This window comes from Malaya genurostris, chromosome 2 (genome assembly GCF_030247185.1).
Source record: "Malaya genurostris strain Urasoe2022 chromosome 2, Malgen_1.1, whole genome shotgun sequence".
Lineage (NCBI taxonomy): Eukaryota > Metazoa > Arthropoda > Insecta > Diptera > Culicidae > Malaya > Malaya genurostris.
The window spans coordinates 87207961-87230561 of NC_080571.1; the positions used below are offsets into that span (position 1 = coordinate 87207961).

At 36.0% G+C, this 22601-nt stretch overlaps 1 protein-coding gene across 13 annotated transcripts in view; it reads left to right on the forward strand.

Annotated features, from left to right (window-relative positions):
* The window catches only part of LOC131433082 (synaptic vesicular amine transporter), a 102724-nt gene extending 80634 nt beyond the window's left edge, over positions 1-22090 (forward strand). For 12 of the 13 annotated variants that reach the window (XM_058599849.1, XM_058599847.1, XM_058599848.1 and 9 more), the window contains 7 exons: positions 1408-1557; positions 1620-1758; positions 1853-1911; positions 7837-8432; positions 8503-8699; positions 9097-9217; positions 18404-22090. In XM_058599849.1, the coding sequence (XP_058455832.1) occupies positions 1408-1557; positions 1620-1758; positions 1853-1911; positions 7837-8432; positions 8503-8699; positions 9097-9217; positions 18404-18472 (1331 nt within the window). In that variant the 3' untranslated portion in view covers positions 18473-22090. The remainder of the gene's footprint in view (positions 1-1407; positions 1558-1619; positions 1759-1852; positions 1912-7836; positions 8433-8502; positions 8700-9096; positions 9218-18403) is intronic. The other variant, XR_009230020.1, reaches the window with a different exon arrangement.
* Positions 22091-22601: the final 511 nt, after the last annotated feature.

A 22601-nucleotide genomic window follows, 5' to 3' on the forward strand; every position in this document is an offset into this window, starting at 1 on the left:
ATACCAGACATCGGCCCGCTGAAAATTCTCCCACAAGTTTGGAGCTCGATAAACTGTTCACGAATAAATATTTTGGCATATTTAACAGACATGTCAAGGTGCAGTATCACTACGTTTCCATCAACCTTTGTTAACCAGTCTCAGGGTAGCAAATGGAGTGAAGATCATTCCTGAATGCCGCATGAAACAGAAAACATGCTGGGTTGCCCTGTTTGGTTCCCTCAATGTCTTTTTCTTCTACATCTTCGCTTTCCAGCTGGTGATGTAAAGTCAATCAAAATATACATGCATAGTTTGAATCCCGACGACGACATGGCGATAGGACCGATTGTTGCTATTGCTATTACAGGGCAATATTGGCAAGCGTGATAGAAGGTGACAAAATGAAGCAAATAAGGCTGATGGCAACATAAAAGCAAGCAATTTGTGATCTAATAAATTTCACAGTGATTCAATTATGTATCACTTATTGCCCGGATGGGTTTTCAGAATAGAAGAAATTTTCCGATGCGACGAAGTAATGTCATATCCGGCATTGATGAATGTTAACGAGTCCTATTGCAAATCGGTTGTCACTGGGAATGCAAATAGGAGAAAAGTTCAGCTGATTAAGTTGTTCGAAATTCGATAGAAATATCTTTCAGTAGGCTTTTATTTCTGTTTATTTTTATTTCATAAAGTTAGGAGAACTCTCGGTTCAAAAAACACTCTGCATTGAAAAACGACCAGACTAACATAAATTTGCCAAAACGAAAATCAGTCACTTCATCACAATTGTAACACCAACTAGCAATATAGTTTCAGATAAAGAAGCTAAAGCTATCCGGATCAAGAGTACTCACCGCCCGATTAAATTAAAAGCTAACAGGTTTATGTTATAATAAACAAGAAATTAATAAGTTGTTTCATTCACACTTCCTCGCCGAATCAATCCTGTGCCGATGCTAGGATCGTTCTCAGCCAGTCATCCAACCAACGCCGAATGCAGCTGTTGAAAACTGACTTAATACAATTAGTACTCTGGAAAAACTTTCGAGACCTGAAACTCGGGCTTGTGCACCAGCAAGTGCAAGATGCCCTCGGCTCATGTTGATGGGTAAATTTCAATTCTCATTTAAAACAACATAATTCAATTCTAGGCTACAGAGATGGAATACTTGTTGCTTTGCTCGTTGCGACTGGAAGCGGAAGTCCTTACTTAGTTTTCCAACTTCACGCTTACCGCAGGAAATTCAGTGCCACAAACAGGCAATAGGGCGGTGTTGATATCCCAATTTTCCGCCTCACTGTTCGAACTCATTTCCGACACGGGAGAACGGCTTGAGTCATGTTTTTTCTTCTCTCAAATACCATCACTATTCTATCATCCCCATCAAAACTGATCGGTATTTTCCTTTTCGATTACAGTGCCAATTATCCCCGAGTTCCTGTATGACATAAGGCACCCGGATGCACCGCTAGCTAGCTTCCCGAAAACGCCCCCTACGACGTTATCTCCCTGTGAAAAGGAGTCTACCACACCGTACAATGGGATTGACATCACCACTCCTGGTTATGGTGAGTAAACAAATCTGTTGATCTGTCAACAAAAAAAAACATGAATGAGATTATTTTTCCAGATAACGCCAGTTGGTATGCAGAACGGGAGGAACGTCACAAGGAACTGGTGGAGGAAACAGTTGAAGTTGGTCTCATGTTTGCGTCGAAAGCCTTCGTCCAGCTGCTGGCTAATCCAATAGTGGGGCCATTAACGTATAAGTAAGTTTGTGCTAATGCCTTCGCTTCTCATCTTTACCATTAGCGTAAAATTTAGCACTGGCGGGTTTTAATTGGTCTCTCACTTTCGCTTCAGGATAGGATACAGCATTCCCATGTTCGCTGGGTTCGTTATTATGTTCATTTCCACGTTGAGTAAGTATTTCCTCGATATTCTTATATACAGTGATCATTACAGTCGATGGAGTGAAAATGATTCTGAAGCGTCCTCCCTGGTTTAGTACAAATGAGTTACACAGACTCACAAATATAGAACCATTAGATGTAATGTCACATAATATTATAAGCAAATTCCGACAAAAATCGATGCAATCTTCAATTGAATCGATTCGCTCTCTGTATTAGTTAGTAAGTTAGTATATAAGTTCCTTTTCCCCATTACACAATACAAGTAGGTTTAGAATTTTCCCTACACAAAAATCTCAGAATTGCGGAAGCAAATGATGTCTTCATGGTAATAACCAAATCATATATATATATATATATATATATATATATATATATATATATATATATATATATATATATATATATATATATATATATATATATATATATATATATATATATATATATATATATATATATATATATATAACAGGGCTGAAAAGTCACCACTTGTGGCTGAACACCCAATTTAAATCTTAATAATTTAATTTTAACTCATATTCCAATAAATAGTTATTTTAAAAAAAAAAAAAAAAACAGTCGATGGAGCATTCTAAGCATTTTATGACACAAGTTGGGGCATGCTAAAAATAGCCTGGTATCGTAAGATACCGGCTCGATGATTAATGATAGCTGATTTGATGGGGGATCGAAGGCAAAAATAGATCCTTGCTCGCCAAACGCCATCGATCGGTAATGTTTATATGCGTGATTTTCGCTTAAAGGAATTATGAATTATTTCAGGCTTCACTTGAAATTAAAGTTCAACTTCATGCAACTTTATATCACTAAAAGAGATTTCCTTTTTGAGAGTTTTGATCACTTCCGGAACCGGGAATTGAGATGCGATATAACGTTTGACTGGCAAAAGAAACGTTCTTTGCAACGTTGCTTTAAATGACGGTTTGAAATTTTAAACACTTTTCACCGTGTAACTGTGGAACCGAAAATCGGATCAGGATAAAATTCAATAGCAGTCTATGCGAGCATACGACTTATCATGTGAACTAAAGTTCGTGAAACTCGGTGAATTTATCTTCGAGAAAACGAAGCGAGTTTTTTACTACTAATATTGAGATCCGGTATAACCGAAATCAAACATATGCACACTTAAATCTAATTCTCGAGCTCGGTAAAGTCAAAACAGATCGGCAACACACAATTTTGCTAATTGCTCAGTAATCAATATTATATTTTCCGAGATTCGTTCAGTAGATTTACTGATTTTTCGGCAAAGTGTAACTTTTTACGAAGATTTGGCAAAATCTGGTGCTGAACGCATCGGTAATTAACAACTATCCCGAAATCAGCAAATGCGTTTGCCGAAATCTAAACATATGTGACATTACGAAGTTATTTTCTGACGAAATTTTTCGGAGAAAATTTCCGGAACTAGTCCAAAAAACGTGAGAATCTGCGATCTATTCAGTAAGTATAGTAACTAAAAATTATTGTTGATTATTTATAGGAAGCACCCTCCAGATCCTGTTTTCACTGTCGGGATGTCATTATGTTTACAATTAAAAAAGACGGAAGGGTAATGTCAGAGACATAACTGGATGACGTGAATACGAACAACACTTACATGCTTTTTCCACACATCCGAATATCGATAATCGCACGTACGTGTAGGATGATTGTGTGAATTTGGCAAACTTCCAATGGGTGCCGCAAAAATTACGGGGTTGTGTAGGGGACAAGATCGATTAAATCAAAGAGGTAATGTTTAAACTCAGTCATAAATTAAAAATTCACAACAAATTGTTTTAAGCCATCTAGGATTTCTGAATTTAAGTTGAAAATGACATTAATTTTTATAACTTACTTGTCAAATCCGTCTCAAAAATACAAACTGTATCGAGAGATTTCTTCAAAAGTCCAAAAAAAATGGTAAAATATTGTTCACTTATATACTGATGTGATATGCACTTTACAAACTAGATATTTTTAGTGAACATCTTACTAGCCCGTTGGAATTCCATAGAAAACAGGTCTTGTTTGAATATTCTTCATATCTTTTATAAATTGATGCATAGTTGGAATCAGTTAGGTGAAGTTTTGTCATCATGCCAAAGGTTTTGATTTGTAGCAATGATTAATTTCACGAGAAAATCAATTATACAGTCTGTTACAGAAGAGCGTGGTCACTGTTCTGAGAAAATGAAAAGACTCGACAAGAAAATACTTTTGAATATTAGATTAAAAACTTAAAGTCCAATCCCCTTCAGCGTTTATAATGGCTTGACATCTTCGAGGCATACTTCGAGCGAGATTTTGCGCGTATTCTTCTGAAAACGACCTCCAAATTTTGTTAATTCGACGAACAAGCTGCTTCAAATTGTTTGGTCGGTTCTTCCCAAGCTTTATCTCCATTTGAGCCCAAACGTTTTTAATTGAATTGGCATCGTGCGACTGAGAGGGCCAATCCAACTTCACGACACCATTCAAGACGTTTTTGCACATGTTTTTCACTCAACATCGGTTTTTGCAATACACCGACAGAACCGCGATTTGGAAAGTCGTCGACATTTTTCAGCTCTTTAAAACGATTCACCCACTTACTCACAAACTGATTCAACTTTTGCATGTATCTCGCCGTGACAGCTTGGGTCATTTTTCGGACCTTTCGGGTGCGAGCACAAAAAACTGCTTCGAAACGCGAATCACCACCCTGCTATGGAAGCTGGTTCCTGAAACCGACGCATTTCGTTTTGGTGGCGTTGTTGTCAACAATACGTTAAGCTACGTTCATACCATACAATCAAACCACACTGGTGTCAAAAGTTAATTTCTTCAAACCCAATTATAATATAACTCTAGTCTAGTATTCTATATAAAACAAGTAATTTGACCTCTTTTTTAATAAGAAAAAGAAATTGTGGTTTATTATAGTTTGATTATATTCCATCGAAATCGTTTCCGTATGTTGGTGCAACCGCATGGAAAAAAATGTGAACGTGTGAACACTGCTTAAACATAGTATTTGACAGCGAACTAGAACCAAAGAACCAAAATTTTCGGCTTCAAGCCAAGCTTCGCATTACATCAAGGACATTGCTGCCCTCAATTTTAAAAAAATATCACACCATTCCACTTTACCGATCGCGAGTAATCGTGACCACGCTCTTATGTAACAGACTGTAAGAGCATTTTGGTTATAAATTGAACTAGCTTTGTCTGTTTTACTAACGAACAAAAATATAAACCCACCACACTCAACCACTGAAATATTCCGTATTTCTGTGTCGGTTTTGCGCACAACGCTTTGTGCGATTATACGTTCAATTTATGCTTGATCATATCCAACATTTGAGAAAACTACAATTTTGAGTTATTTGTGGTTATCTCATACTACTGAAAATATTATCATAAATTGCTGACCATATTTCTGTTGATATAGACAAAAATTTTTGTTGTTGAGATGAATACAACAAGAGATATTCGCGATAAAGTTCTTCCCATTCTTGTAAAGGGTAAATTTTGAAAAGGCACCCCATAGTAAAGTAAGTCGTTTTTACGACAAAAACGAATTCTTTGTTTACCTTTAATTGCTGAAGGCTCAGTAATTCATAAATTTCACGTCTTTACTTTTGCCCAATATTCAGTAAAGGTTATGCCGAACAGACAGTAAACTTTTGCTGACAAATTCGGTAATAAAAGACGTTTGTCAAATTTAAGATTGCCGATACTCCGCAATTATATCTTTTGTCGAGATAATTATCGATTATTCGGCGGTTCAAATCTCGGTAATGATTTTCGTTCAGCGAAAAAAAAAGTGTGTGGGATCGAAATCATGTCATTCCTTGCTCATGCTCTTGGACACGGACGAGAATCGATAAATAATAATAACAAGTATCGTTAATAGAGTTGCATAATTTTCATTTTTTTCTTCATTTAAGTCTTCTCTTTACACACACTTTTTCAAAATCTCAAGGCCGACTCTAAAAAAAATTATTACCAACAGTGTTGGTGATTGCCGAAAATTTGACAGAAGCTGCTCGATATTCATCAATATTGTATACAACATTTTCAATCCGGTAGAAGATGCTACAAGAACTCGAGTCTCTCAATGCATGAACCACGAGAGAATTTTTCTACATTTTTTCGCTCCACTTCATACTCTGAGTATTCACAGCTCTTTAAAAACTGTCACTTGTTTATACGCCCTTTTGAAAAATTAACCGAGAATTATACTCTCTTTTTGTTTCAATGAGAAACGAGAATGCTTTGTCTCTCTTCGTTTGTTCTGGTGTCCGTTATTTACGAATGAGCCAGTAAAATATTGAAAATGAGGCTGTTGGATGGGATTCTTTCATTGAGAATGCGTGACAATTTTAAGCTCTGCTCTAAACTGTTGCTATTTAAAAGTTACCTGTGTTAGTTGCAGGCCAAACTACCCCAGTTCTCGGTTGCGGAGCTTAGTTTCAAATGAAAGGTCTTATGGCTCTATATACTGCAGTTGAATTCCATCCGGGTGCTACTTTCGGTTCCGGAACTACAGGGTGAAATGAGTTCAAAATTCCAATTCATCATTTAGAGCGACAAGGAACAAATGAGGAGCAATTATTCTAACTTATGTTGTTCAAAACTGATTCAATTTATAGGATATGATAGTTTATTCGCGATCAAACTTTCTTATTTTCATTCAAGATTCAAAGGATTATTTTAAATACTATAGTAATAGTAATAATAGTATGAGTAAAATGAGAAAGGCATCGTCACACCACTAGGTGGATTAAAGCAGATTTTTATCTTATTGAAGTGTTTACAGTAGGTTGGTTCGACATTGCTACCGATTGTAGGGGATAGACCCAACACCACCATATTTTTACTCAAAACGTCAATTCTTACGAGCAAAACCACCAAACTATCTAGAAGCTTCACACAATTCTATAAACGCGTGGATTTGAAAGAGTTTATACAACTCTGGGAAAAATCCATTTTCAAAAACCGAGCTCAAAAATAGTTCAGAACAATTCTGTTTTGACAGATTGAAAAGAGCATCTATTACTTACGTTTTCTTTGTCGTGACGACACTCACGCATATACTCAAAAGTGCGGTACTGATGCGGCGTCTAACCGGGATTTATCTTATCACAATTTTAAAATAACTGTTTTTAATATTCATTTCACTGTAATTCCGAAATTGGGAGTCCGATGCTAATAGAATTCAATAGAAAATGGTGAGATTATAAAACCTTTCATTTGTATTTAGGTTTAAGAAAATCGGTTCAGCCATCCATGGGAATTTTTTTTTGTTTCATTAACTCCTAAACCAGCAATTGAACTAACTCCTAAACCAGCAATTGAATTCAAATAAAATTGAATAGCAAGCTATGGCATCAAAAGACCTTCCATTAGAATCTAAGTTTGTGATTGATTCCAAGGATCTCTAAGAAAAGCATGTGTCCTTTGTTTACATAATTTATTCCGTTACTTCAGAACTGAAAGTTGAATACGGATAAAATTCAATGACAATCTATACTAAAAACTAGAATGGTGTTCATTTTTTGGACATTTCACCTCGTTACCCCCGAATTCGAATAAAATTTAATAGCACCTTGTGAACATCAGATAAGTGGTCCAGAAATCGAATCGAGATGAAATTCAACAGAAAGCTATGGGATTATAAGACATCTCATTTGAAATAGAACTATCGGTGGATATCGGTTCAGTGGGCCGCTAAGAGCGAGAGTTAAAATATTTTGCCCATATTTTCTCGTCATTGGTTTCGACGAACAGAGTCCAATGGAATATGACACTAGATTGCAAAGTCGACTATCACAATGATTTCATAACCCTGTCTGTATGAGAGAGGCAAAAATATAGTCGTAATTTCAATTGTACATTGTTCGGAGTAATATTCTTGTCATCTTATGTTTTCAATTTCAGTTTTTGCATTCGGTAGAACGTATTCCGTTCTCTTCTTAGCTAGAGCATTGCAGGGTATTGGCTCGTCCTGTTCGTCCGTGTCTGGCATGGGAATGCTGGCCGATCGATACACTGACGACAAGGAGCGTGGAAACGCCATGGGTATAGCATTAGGTGGATTAGCTTTAGGTGTACTTATAGGACCCCCCTTCGGCGGTATCATGTATGAGTTTGTCGGAAAATCGGCACCTTTTCTGATCCTGTCGGCTCTGGCACTAGGCGATGGTCTGCTTCAGTTAGTGATGCTGCAACCATCGGTGACAATTGAGGAATCTAATCCACCATCGCTGAAAGAACTGGTGATGGACCCGTACATCATAATCGCAGCTGGAGCCATCACATTCGCTAACATGGGTATCGCTATGCTGGAGCCATCGTTACCAATCTGGATGATGGACAACATGGGTGCCAGTCGATGGGAGCAGGGTGTAACCTTCTTACCTGCCTCGATCAGTTATCTCATCGGAACGAATCTCTTTGGACCACTAGGGCATCGAATTGGACGATGGCTGGCAGCACTTCTCGGTCTAATCATCATCGGACTTTGCTTACTTTGTGTAAGATTTTTTTTCTCATTGCACCAGTACTGCGCGCAATAACAGTAACCATTTCGTTTTTTTTTTTCAGATCCCCATGGCAACATCAATTCATCACTTGATTCTACCCAACGCAGGACTAGGATTTGCTATTGGCATGGTAGATTCGTGTATGATGCCGGAATTGGGTTATTTGGTCGACATCCGACACAGTGCTGTATACGGTAGTGTTTATGCTATCGGAGATGTAGCCTTCTGTTTGGGTTTCGCTATTGGACCCGCTCTAAGGTAAGAGGGAAACTTATTCAACTTTCATCACACCCTCTCTAACACATCAATCAAAGACCAAACAACCGTCTTGTGCAAACATAGTATCAAATGGTAACATAATAGAATATGTATGTTTTACGGTTTGACACAAAACCCAAATTAAAAAGATACACTCCTAGCACAAACGTTGTAGTGATCGATGTGATTATGTGAAGATTTCCGCCTTGAGAAACTGTTAAATCAGGAATCTTAACCCACCATTTTCGATACACCATAAATATTCTTTTGTGCCGTATCGCACATTCGATTCGTCGTCATCCGACCCATTATCGTCAACATCTCTTCATCAAAAACTCAATCTAACCCTTGGCTCTATTTGATTATCTCTTCTCTTTTCACCCATTATTACGTGTAGTGGCACCTTAGTAAACTCCATCGGTTTCGAGTGGATGTTGGTGGGAATTGCAATTCTGTGCTTCATATATGCACCGTTGCTGACACTGCTGCGGGCTCCGCCCACCAAGGAGGAAAAGAAGGTAAGCGGCATTGAAAACGGCGGTCTAGCGCTGGACAACGATTCAACTGTTGTAGCCCCGGTGGCGGTACTCATGGATGCCCCGGAAAGACAAATCTCTGATTCCGTTAATCATAATAGTGCAGCGACTCGTCCTGCGACGCCTATCAAGGCGGATCAGGAGAACTATACGACGAAACTGTAACGTTTCTGCTGTTGTGTGTTTTTATTTTTAAGTTTATTTTATGGGACACAGGGATAAGATTGCTGTACATTATTATGCAACATTATTATACATATGTGCCTTATGAAATGATTATTTCACCAGGAGTCTAGGAATAATTTCATTTTTCTTATACAGTACCTTGATTATTATTTTAAGTGATTTCAATTTTATGAATAAATGTTTTATATAAAATGTGTTTTGATTTATTTTATTTTCAATTTCTTGTATATTTTATATCAGTTCATAAAAGCCTAATTTTGAAATCTTTAAAATAAGTTTAATATTTCTTTTTTTTAAGTAGATACAGGCTGTTTACACAAAAATACGTATAGGGGAAACTGGGGCTGGTTAGCCTAAGGGACAGGTTGACCGAGTGCCTTTTATGGAGCGCAGTGGTGACATCTATAATGGTTTTGGCGAGGTATTAGGTCACCCATGTACCGACGTAATTTCAGATGTTTTTGTATTGTCGTTTGAACAGGAGCACGTTTGTTCTTTTTTGGTACTGCAGAGTAAATTTTTATTTTCGTAACTCGCCCATCAATATGGAATCTAGCCTTTCTGGAGACGTCAGGCCTCTCCCCAAAACGAGTGCACGGAGCGCCAACGTCATAAACGACGATTTATCAAAATTTTGACCGATTTTCATAAAAGCAGCATTAGAAGAGGAGAAAAATTAAAACAAACGTAAGCGTGTAAACCGGACAAATTAAAGGTAGCAACGAGAGCTGTAAAAATTTCACCTATGTTGCCGAAACAAAGTCTGAAAGTTAAACTAGTTAAAAATACTAAACAGTGTGAAGTTTTTGTGTTCCCACTTAATGCAAAATGGTACACGCTAACTTTTTTTCACTAATAAACGTGTTCCATTGATGCATTTCACATGTTTCATATATTTTATCATGTGAGGTTGGTTGGCCGATTTTTTTCTCCGCATTTGATTGTTTCCCTGAATGTAATGAAAAAAATCACATAAAGTCACTTCAAGACAGAGCAAAAAGTAGTATCTTCAAGACATCACTCAAAAGTAGTATCTTCATGACAGAGCAAACCGTTTATCAAAAAATCTAACCAAAAAGAGTACAAAAATTCCGAAATTAAAACTCGGCCAACAAACCTCTATAATTTACATTTATGCATATGTATGATTGGAGGAAAATTATTACACCAGCTCAGTCTGATGAAGGTTGCCGTTAAATCGTAGCTTTTAAATCTGTTTTGTTTATTGAAAACGTTACTATGATCTGGAACATGGATTTAATTTACTTGTTAAGAAATATTGATAAAATGAATCGTTTTTTGGGAATCACTTTTTCGATGATTTATTTTGGATTTTGTGTTTGTGCGGTTTTGGACTGGTTTTTCACTATTTCTAACTACACTCAAGAAACTGACTGAAAAAGATGATAGATCAATGTTATTGTGAAAATTTGAGAACAAAATTGCTCGAACCTGGGTACACTTAAATCTCCAAATAACTAGGGGAACGTGTCACTTGAGCCAATTAGTTCTGATCCTGATACTGCTCGAATCTGTAATTTTCTGAATGTTTGTTACCTAACTGGAATATGTGGAAATACATTCCAGAAAGTAAACCGATTGAGTAATGCGAAGCGCGTGCATGAGACTTTGTACGATCCGGGTAAAGTTCGTACTGTATCGTTGCTTGCTGGCAGATATCATATCCAAAATCTCACACTGACTCATTCAAACATCCATCTTCTTTTACCACTTGCTGGGTTTCCCGGTTCTGTTCATTTCTCTGACGATTCTTCTTCGCAAATTTTTTATGTGAATTCATCTTAATTTGCCCTCTGGGAGAATTTTTTATCGTGAATATTTCTTGCTTTATTCAACGTATCAACATTTTTTTTTATCCACGTCATCGGAGCTATGATCACCAATTTGCGATAGAATTTTCACTACTATGAGGTAATCACAAATAACTCGAAATTAAAGTTCTCTAAAATATTTGATTAGAAAAGAAGGTAAAAATTTGAGATTTTATTCATTCTAGCCTCGTTCAGTTCAGACCTTAATCCAGGTCCAGAATCCAATTCTAGAGTCTAATTCTGAAATTAGTTATCAGAATCCAAGACCAGATTTTCATTCTAGAATATAGATCTAAAATTCACTTCCTAGTGAAGAATCAAGGGGCGAGTTTTGGAACTCTGGAACTTTATCCAAATCTGGGAAGTTGATTCCAAGCCTGGATTTTGTAACCGATATCTGGAACTGAGATCAGTATCTTGATTCTTGGTCTGGACTCTGAATTCTGGAACTAAATTCGGAAATAAACAGGAAATGGAGATTCTGACCAGAATTCCGTTTCAATGATCCTATCCGGAATTCAGACTTAGGATTCAGGTTCATAATTCGAAAAATGAGTTTTGAGTCAGTTTTGGAACGTCAGACCGAAATCCTGGACCAGAATGCAGATCCAAAACTCAGTTGTGTTTCCAAAATTCAGTTCTAATATGCTTTCCTGAAACCAGGTTCAAAATTCAGCTCCAGAATGCAGGTCTAGAATTTTTTTCACAATTTTGAAAGGTAACTGAATTCGGGAATTAGATTGCGAGGATTTTTGAACTAAATTCCGGATCTGGATTACAGAATCCTGTTTCGAAACTGAAATCTACAACCGCATTTGAAAACTGAATCCTAGATCGGCATTTTGTAACTAATATTCAGAATTCAACTCCTAGTCAGAACCCTGGTCTCAAATTCAATTCCAAAGCATATGCTCAGTAATCAGTTCAACAATCCAAATCTAGAATTCAGTTCTAGAACTCAGTTGCATAATTCAGTTCAAAAATCTAGCATCAAAGTGAGTTTCAGAATTCAGTTCTAGTATTCGACTTCAAAATTCGAGTCCTGAATTCGGATTCTTTAGCATCGAAGAAGCTGAACCATCGATTTTATTCGAATTCACGTCATTCGGTTATGTCTCTGACATTATCCATCCGCCTTTATGCAGTTATTTTCATTTTCATTTGCAACATACACATCAACGTGATGAATCAAATTTAATACTTCGGGAATATTCTGGAATCAAAAATGAATTGGTCTGCCCACATTAACCTCAGGATGAAGAGATCTTGTATGGTTTTAGGCCAATGCACACGAGTTTTTGTAAAAACATGGTGCCTCGAACCCAGTTACATTTACAGGATCTATACAACTATTGTTAGACCAAATTAGGCTTATGGATGCCTTGTATGTTTGCAGAAAGAAAACGTTGCGACAGTTCAGTCAAAGCTAAATCAGCTCCTATTGATCGTCCTAATGACGATGACAGGAGCATTCACGACAACTCCTACTCCATGTGGTTCTGAAACTAAATATTTTTCTTTTTTAAGAGCTTGCTGATTTAAAATTCAATTAAAACATACCAAATTATTATTATTATTATTATTTGGTAGATAATTTTTTGGCATTTAATAATTAAATATGATTTAGGGCATGTGATCGCCACGACTTTTTTCACAATCGTTGCTGGTTTATCCACATAAACCAATGACTTCACGTATCTCCACAAAAATAATCGAGTGGCTTCAAATCACACAAACGCGGATATCAAATCACCGGTACATTTCTCGAAATAATGTTGTCGTTGAAATATTCTTACAATAAGTCAATTGTTTCGGCCGCAGTATGATAAGTGGCTCCATCCTATTGAAACCACATTTCGTCCACATCCATAGCTTTCCATTTCCATTCAATTTCCATTCAACGTAACACGTCGTTCTTCCTCTTTTTTAAAGAAATAAGCGTGAATGTAGACCGGAATTTGGTCAGACGGACGATAATGTGCACCATTAAATTCACAAAGTTTTAATTGAACACTGATTTTGAAAATAAATTTCCACAATTTGGAAACGTTGTTCTGGAGTTAAACTAATTATGATGATTTGCCAAACAATACTGTATAGAAACGTCACTTTACACTGTTGAAACAACTTTTAGACAATAGAGTTACCTCTATTTAAAAAACAAACCTCCTAAAAAACATCTGTTTCAAGCATTATCTTGTGCATATCGTTTTAAGGCCACCATACACAATCAGTTTTGTATTAATCTATGTCGAAACGCAGATGTACACATTAAAATCGTCCGAAGTTTGATAAGAAATTCATCACGATTTCTAACTGGAATGCAATAACCGACTATGACTAGAAATCGGTTGTCACACTTGAATCGAAATCCAGTTAAAAGTCGTAATGAATTTTTGATCAAATTTTGGGACGATTCAATCGGGCACAATTCCGTTTGGACTCAGATGAACGAAAAACTGTCCGTAAAAACAAATGCGAATGGAGGCTTTTTGGAACAGTTACCTTATAGACTTCTAGCCATACTCGCTTGGCGTCTCAAATAGTTACTTGTAATGAGTTTTACTTTACTTGCTAAGATTAACCTAACTCTCACATGCAGTTTTCCTTTCACGACATTCAGTGTGAGATATCCGCTTCGTGAAGAGTGGTTGTCTGGTTATTTGGATCGACAACCTGATGAACACATAGTTTGTTATACGTAAGGTTCTCTGTTGGATGGGCGAGCTGGTACAAGTGTCTACTATCGTGGAATGAGACCAGAGTAATCTTATTCACTTGGTAGATACTGTAGCAGCCAAGCAGCTTTAAAGGCTCTCATCAAACAGCTTTGAAGGCTCTCATCGCGAATGATTCACATTCGAACCTAGTGATGATTTGTCGAACCCAAATCAAAGAACTCAACATTTCAAATGTTGTTTATAATTCGGGTATCCATAAGAAGACCCGGCTATTTTAAAAATGAATGGGTTGATGAGCTGGTGCAACGAATGATTTCGTTGGTCCCAGTCACGTACCTAGAGGGGCGAGGGGCTCTGGCCCCTCCCGAAATAAAAACAAAACATATAATTATTTAAAATATCTCAGACATGTATTACAGAAATAACAAGACAGTAAACGTAATTAAATGTAATATAATATCAGTTCCAGTGGAAAAGTTTGAAGTGTATGTTAAAACAGCCGTAAAAGGCACACCGAGAATTAGATACATGAGCAATCTTCAGTAACATTATTTTTTAATCTTTGGGCCTTTCCCGAAATAAAATCCTGGGTACGGGTCTGGTTGGTCCTGAACCAGCTTTATCTTTGTCAACAAATTGATTGAAAGCAATATTCGTTCTCGGGATGCATCCAAACATGCCAGCTACTGGTGAAGATTGAAACCTTCAGCTCAGCCAAAAATATTTTTACCAGATTTGAATCTGAAAATTTCGAAATGTCTACTGCATTTTTACAAGCAGCTTTGTAGTATATTGGCCAGAGCTCTAACAGGACATTGCAAACTCAAATACCATATGGCAAATATTCAGCGTGCTGAATATTATACGAGGGATTTCTGTAAATATTTTGTAACTATCTTGCATTGGTGCAACTACGTATACGGATTTTTGGTTCTCTATACATGGTTGAATCTGTGTATGGAAAGCAAAAATTGATGGATATTCTATCGTTTCTCACCCATTGTCGTAAGGAACTATGGTCAAAGGGGTTAATCGTTTTTCCGGCAGTATTTGAATTAATTTTTTTTCATAAATACGTCGCTTTCATAGGCAATATACATAAGTTTTTCTTCGCCGTGGCATCCACAATACATAGTACTTTAAACCTAATACATTTCGAATATCATATTAGTATGTTGGTATTCATTAGTTAATCTAAACACTGTTTTTATCAAGCGAGTTGCTATTATAAATTACATTAAATGAAATACATTTATTTTTTACATGATCTTATAACTATTTCAGGTTTGTTTGTATCAGTTCATCACTTTTATTTAATATAATGTCGTTTTCGCTTGATGCCAAACCTAACCCAGTTTCCAACCTAACTGCTGTCAAACCGTTTGTTTGAAGCTAGCTTCGAACCTAGTTTCAACGTTGTTGAACTGAAAATCGAGCCAGTTTCGAACCTGGTTTTTATAACAGGTTTGTTCAAACCCCCGTTGCTAAGTGCGAAACCATCACAGTTTCGTGAAAAGTGTTTGCTTGATGAAACTACCTTGGATCAGTTTTAGTTTTCTCAAGCGAAAACGACATAAGATAGCTGGCTATTGGTTGAACTCATGAAAGAGAAAACAGTCTAACATAAAATGAAATTTAAATTGGAACTCCAATGGACTTCACGTCACGACAAGCAAGAATGTCGCGAACTGGGACATTGGATAGTCTACCTTGGGTACGCAAGTAATTTATTAGTTGAGATCTGACATCACAATACTCCACGCATGTCCAAACAACATGGTCAATATCGCGGTAACCTTCGCCACAAGCACAATGATTAGTCAAGGAAAGTCCAATTCGAAGGAAATGTGCATGTGTGTAGTGATTGGACATGAGTCTGGACATCACACGAATGAAATCTCTACTCACATCCAGTCCCCTGAACCATGCCTTTGTCGATATTTTAGGAATAATTGAGTGCATCCATCGACCCAGATCATCTTCATCCCAAGAAGCTTGCCAGCTGGCAAGTGTTCTTTGACGAGACGCGCTATAGAATTCGTTGAAAGCAATCGGTCTCTCATAAATTTCACCCTCAATAGCTCCACGTTTGGTTAAAATATCGGCTCTTTCATTGCCTGGAATGAAGTAATGAGCCGGGACCCAAACTATTGTGATGTGATAATTATTGTTTAATATGACGTTCAGGCACTGTTTTATTTTGCACAAGAAAAAAGGTTCATTTTTGCCAGCAGTGTTTGAGCGAATGGCTTCAATTGCACTCAGACTATCTGTGAAAAGAAAATAATGGTTTGGAGATAATGTGACGATTACACTCAAACTATAATGAACTGCTGCTAATTCTGCTATATAAACAGATGCAGGTTCTTGAAGCCTAAATAAGACCGAAACATTATTGTTGAATATACCAAACCCAGTAGCCTCTTCAATTCGTGATCCGTCCGTGTAAAATATTTTCTCAGAGTCAATATGCCTGAACTTACTTGTAAACCTCACATCTTATTAGCATTCGCGATGAAAGCTCCCAAAAACGATCTTTCAATGGAAGGACTCCCTCCAGAACTTCAAGACTCATTGTATGTGTCGAATGCATGCAGCCTAAAGCAATTCGCAAACAACGATATTGAATTCGCTCTAATTTGATAATATGAGAGTTTGCAGCGGAACGAAAGCAAACGCATCCATATTCCATCACTGAAAGTATCGTTGTCTGATACAATTTTATTAGATCTTCCGGATGAGCACCCCACCAAAATCCTGTTATTGTTCGAAGAAAATTTACTCTTTGTTGGCATTTTGTTATCAGAAACCTAATGTGTCCTCCCCACGTGCATTTGGAATCAAACCACTCTCCAAGGTATTTGAAAGTCAAAACCTGTTGGATCATTCTTCCCATCATATGAAGCTAAAGCTGCGCGGGATCATGCTTTCTTGAGAAGACGACCAGCTCTGTTTTCTCCGCAGAGAATTCGATACCCAGATGAACAGCCCAAACGGACAAATTATCTAAGGTATCTTGCAATGGTTTTTGCAGATCAATAGCTTTGGGTCCAGTAACTGAAACTACGCCATCATCTGCCAATTGTCTTAGTGTACATGGGGATACTAAGACAGCTATCAATGTCATTCACGTAAAATGTGTTTGAATTCTTGCTGTATTGACATTAACAGGTGCAACGATTTGTGTTTTAGTCTTTGTTAAGACTTAGAGCCGTCTTGAGCTGGTTTTATATATGACCAGTATTCAACGAGAAAAGCAGATTGGAAAATTTACATGTGAATGCAATTATGTAATGAAAGCCGCGAAAACTGTTACCGCAGAGACGGAACTCGAACCCGTGGTTAACTCCTAACAGGGGAAATTATTTTGCTAAATAAACTATCCTGAATATGAAAACACAGTTCACTAGAAGAAACCAAGCATGCCGACCAAATTATCTTGTCCGAACCCGACCTTTACCAGTTGAACATGAAAAAATCCCGAACAAACTTTTTTTTGTATTGGATTGCGTTAGAAAATGATTTTGGACTCTGTTTTCGAATCACCTCTTCCGGCAAAGCAATTCTATTGCAGAAAAATTTAAAAGGAATGCTGTAATCAAGGCCAAAGGAATGTTGTAATTTTTGAAAAAAATGTGCCATAAACGATATTAATTGTTTTCAAAATCAATTATCATTGATCGAGAAGCAGAAAGTTTCAACTCATACGAGTTTCTATTACAATCCTTAACTAGAGAGTCTTTCTAATGATTTTTCGAAATTTTGCAGCTTTTTATATTCTAACACTCGTGGAATAAACCGAAAACAGACCCAAGTACAAATTCTCAAATCGGAAATTGAAAATAATTCAGCAAAATGCCACTAGTTACCAGAACAAATAACAAAATGATCGTTCAGTGGCTAAGGCACCAGTTTGAGGGATTTTCCCTTTGCATGACTCTTGAATATCATGGACTGTAATGGAGACGACGTCGATGTCTTCTACACCAAATAGCTTACTACGCGATCTCTTTGTTGGGTTAAAAGTACTTCATATTAAGTTAGTTGTTGACACAGAGTACCTTTCATTTGAATACTAATTATAAAGAAAAGACTAAAAAAACTTGCAAAATTAAAAATTAAATGAAATTGTGAAACTCAACTCTGAAAACAACCCAATTAAACAGAACTACCGGACATGTTCATGCTCCAAACAGCCACTATGAAGATAAATTATCAGTCACTCTGATTCCAATTTACCTGATGTCGTTAGTAAAAAGATTTCTTAAAATAGGAGAAAGTTGTGGATTCGAATTCTGTCTCTGTAATTTTTTTTAACAAATTTGAATTTCTGTTATTTAATTCTTCAGTCTTTTCTAGTCTGTTCTCTCGTTGGGTACTGATACAAAACTAATTTAAGTTCAGATGATCAAGATAAATAAAGCCTAGAAAAACAAATTATTTGAATCTTTTTTTATCTTTTTTTCCAGTCTCTGATTGTTGGCGAGCGATCATCGGTAAGGTATGTTACGTACCAGAATGAAGATGACGACGAGTAAAACTGATTAGCCAAATGGAGTTTTGAAATGCTGCACACTGTACGTATACTCAAAACAGCTTCACGGAAGAAATGAATGTTTTCAAAGGTTTGATAGTAAGTAGCAAGAGCAGAACCTAACAATGTGGCCAAGGTACATTTTAGAAACATTTTTAAAACTAACAGTTTGAAAGGTTTTAAATTACAGAAAAAATAAAGGAATATTTATTACTGGGAAACTACACTTGTTTAAAAGAGCACAGAAGAAAAAAAACTACTTGAAGAACAATGAATCGTATAAATAAATACAAATGTACACGCTAGGCGAAAAAAAACACTACCCAAGTACACTTTGAAAACTAAAACTATAAGTACCAGCGCGTATTTCCATCTGAATGAAAACCGAATGGTACGCAAAACAAAACTTTTAGCTCATAATTAGGATTACTCCCTGCGAACTTTCAAAGTCAATCGGTTTCCGGGGTGATTTCGGTTCCTGTTTCGATGAATTTATTTGAAGGCTCTTTTTAAGTCACATTCAGCGAAAGCATTGTTTGTATCTGTTACACGCGCAATCAACCAATGACATCTACCGAAATCACAACCGAAACCGAATAGCACCATAGCAACCAGCAGATCAATCAATCACATGACACTTGAAACCGAATGAAGTTGTTTTTGGGAAAATAATAATTTGTTGTGCTCATTCAAACAATTCATCTGTCATGTAATATGCGAAATATAATAATTCAACATGGATTTCTTGTCATATTGATATTTTAATACAATGACAATATATTTACTTATATAATTAATACTGTGTTGGCTCTATCAATAACCTAAATAAATTTAGTTTGCTATATGCTATTCAAAATATTATTCTTCCAAAAACATTTCGTTTTTAATAATATAGCTTTTTCAAAACAGTACAATATGGCCCTACAGTCATGTAAACAATTAATCTGCATATTTACAGGCTCGAAAAGCATGTTAATCAGAGATTTGATTATTTATGCGCAGTAGGCTCATAATTGAAACTGTATGAGTTAAATGTGAATATTTCTTGAAAATTCCACAATTTTTGAAACTCTACTGAAGTATCAAAATCATTTACTGGATTAGAGTTTCAGGAAATACAGGAATAAACTAAGATTCGATCATGTCTGGTCTTTGCATCGTGGTTATAAAATGCGATAGAGAAAAATACTAACTGTCGTAGTTCTAACGATATATACATACATAAAAGTTTATTTAATCTTCCGAATCTGTTAATAATTTCTAGTAGTTCGTTCTGACACAGGATGGGAATAATTTACTAATTTTTAACAAAAAAAAACGAAGGATGATCATACCTTTCTGTACAAATCGGATCATCTTGTTATGGCTATCTTATAAACAATTCAGTTGTTTACTTTAGCAATCATATATCCAACTAAAACTATCTGAAGAGAAACATAACCTATAAAAATATACAAATTACCTAAACAAAAGAACTATTTTGTGCAGAAAACCACTGGCAACTGATTCGGGTGTTTCGTTGTCCATCAAATGTCCTAATTAGTATAGTGCATGTTTTAAATGAGATGTATAAATAAGAATCAAAAAAATACGGATGATATCCATGCAAAATTTGAATGGCTGCGGATTTTGCTGTATATCGTCCCGTTACAGGAACAACGGAAATATGTTTTATTTAACAATTTCTAGATGAAGTAAACAAGTATCCATAGCAATACGAGTAAAGCTACACGTTTCACCAATAGAAGCTAAAATAGATATTGAGTTTATACAAAAATATGAATTATCATAACTCACAATCAAATAGAGACGTTGTTGCAATATGCTTAATTCATAACAGTGCAATGGAGACTAGCACCAAAAGGTCCAGTTAGATATCTGTACCTAATACATTGGAAGTGTTTGGAAAAATCGTTAGATTTTTCATAATTTACTAAAATTTATATATGTATATCTGTGAAGTGCGTGGTATAAATCGGGCTCTGAATATATTTAATGAAATAATTGGGTTCCAATCAGAAAGGATTGATAGTGTTAAGAGGATCATTGTGCTAGCCCAGCAGTGGTTCTGTACGCTATGAATCGGCCGCGAAATTGGACATAAAGGAATGTAAAGTCCCTACCAATACCATAGCTTTTGTATCCACGACCACGATCTTCATCCAACTATTCATTGTTTGACGACATGAAAAACAAGGATGAAGTGTGATGTATCATGTGGTTTTTACTGCTAGTGATATAGGATGAAACATATACTACCGATTCTTAATGTCATACATGTGGGCTTTCTTAAAAAAACATAACACATCTACTAATAAAAAAAACTTACCACATTATTTTCAATCTGTCATCACACACTATACAATCATGAATTGCTGACTCAATCAAAATGCGTTGTACAGGTACACTACTCATAGTATTTACTCTTAATTTGATGTATACTAATTTTAGCAAAAGTTACAATTATCTTCAATTCAATGGTATAATCCAACTTAAATGTATCGATGTTCTCCGAAATGCTTAATATATATCAAACTAATAACTACTACCTATACGCAAAGAATGTAGAAAAATTCGGACCTACTTGCGCCGTGTTATTGTGAATTAGACAATAACTACTAACGTCTTTTGGAAATGTAACTACAGCAAAACAGTTCAACATATTTTGCGAGAACCAAGCAAACTACATTGGAATGTGGCAAATGAAAAATATTTCTCATGTGAAATTCTATCTAAGTCATTGTATAAGAGCGTTTTTCATTTATAAACGATGTTTTCAATTGTACTTACTTATAGGCTGGTATGGGGTCACACATCAAGGAATCATTAGAACACTTAGGCAACTTATGTAACATTTAAATCGGTACACACAAATCTATTCAACACATGAAAACAAATACTCATACTCATACTCATAACACCTACACACAATAGGTAACGTATCGTGAATACGATTGAGCATTATCACTACTAACAATCAACCAAACTTAACTAAGTATAGCCCACACAAATTAAGGTTCATATACCAATATGATAGGTTTGCTAAACTAATTGTATATCGATGAGATCAAATCACATAGCTAATAAAAAGAAATAAGAGCCCACACACATAGAGCGAAAATTTTCCAATATAAATGAACAAACGATTGTAAACCCGTACACGATGATATTTGGGGTATGATAGAGAACCTTTAACCGAAGCTTTACATTGTAAAATACACCAGACAGGTGCAAGTAAAGGGTGCGTTCCAACACGTATGCCTGAGAGTCATCACCAATATATTAATACGATATTTTTAAAGTAAGTAGTTGAATCATGACCAAAATATTTACATATGAGATCTACACAAGGAATAAAAAACAGATAGAGAATCTATTACAATAATCAAGATACAATAATTGTATACACGTTGTAACAAATTTTACAGAGGAAACTTATACGATAAAATACAACTTACTAAACGAAGTGATAGGTGTACGAACAAGTGTATTGAAATTTAAGCAAACCAAAGCTGGCTATAAAATGTTGAACTATAATTACAATCAAAATAAGACTACAAACATGTATGTACAATCTGCAAGCAAAAAAGGGGAACACTAATAAAGTTGTTGGTGAAATTTATTTATGGTTGGTTTGTTCAATTATTGCGACTAGTTATGACAGCTCCTTCTGGGTACCAACTCTGCGGAATTGATTTTGTTTCTTTTGATATGAATATGTCTTACTTTACTATAGTGTGTCATTTCCAAATTTGCCATGTGGAAGAGTGATAATTTGCGACGATCGATGATCACGGTTTTCTCGAGCTGTACTTAAGGGGCGGGTAGAGTCTAACACTCTTGAAAAATCATTTATGTTTTTCTTTGTATTTTCTTATAGTAAAACATTTCAAGAATATTCTGTGAAATTTTCATACCCATTAAAACAAAACTCAGCAAGTTATGGGCCTTTATCTTTGCTTATCTCATACTGCGAAGAAGTAAGAGCTCGACGCACAGGCCCAAGATTTCTGCTTCGATGTACTTAAAAACTTGACAAAACATTCGTGAAATGTTTCATTTTAACAAAAGAAAAATATGATTTTTTGAAAATTTTAGACCTCACGGGCTCACTACAATAATAAATTGTTTCG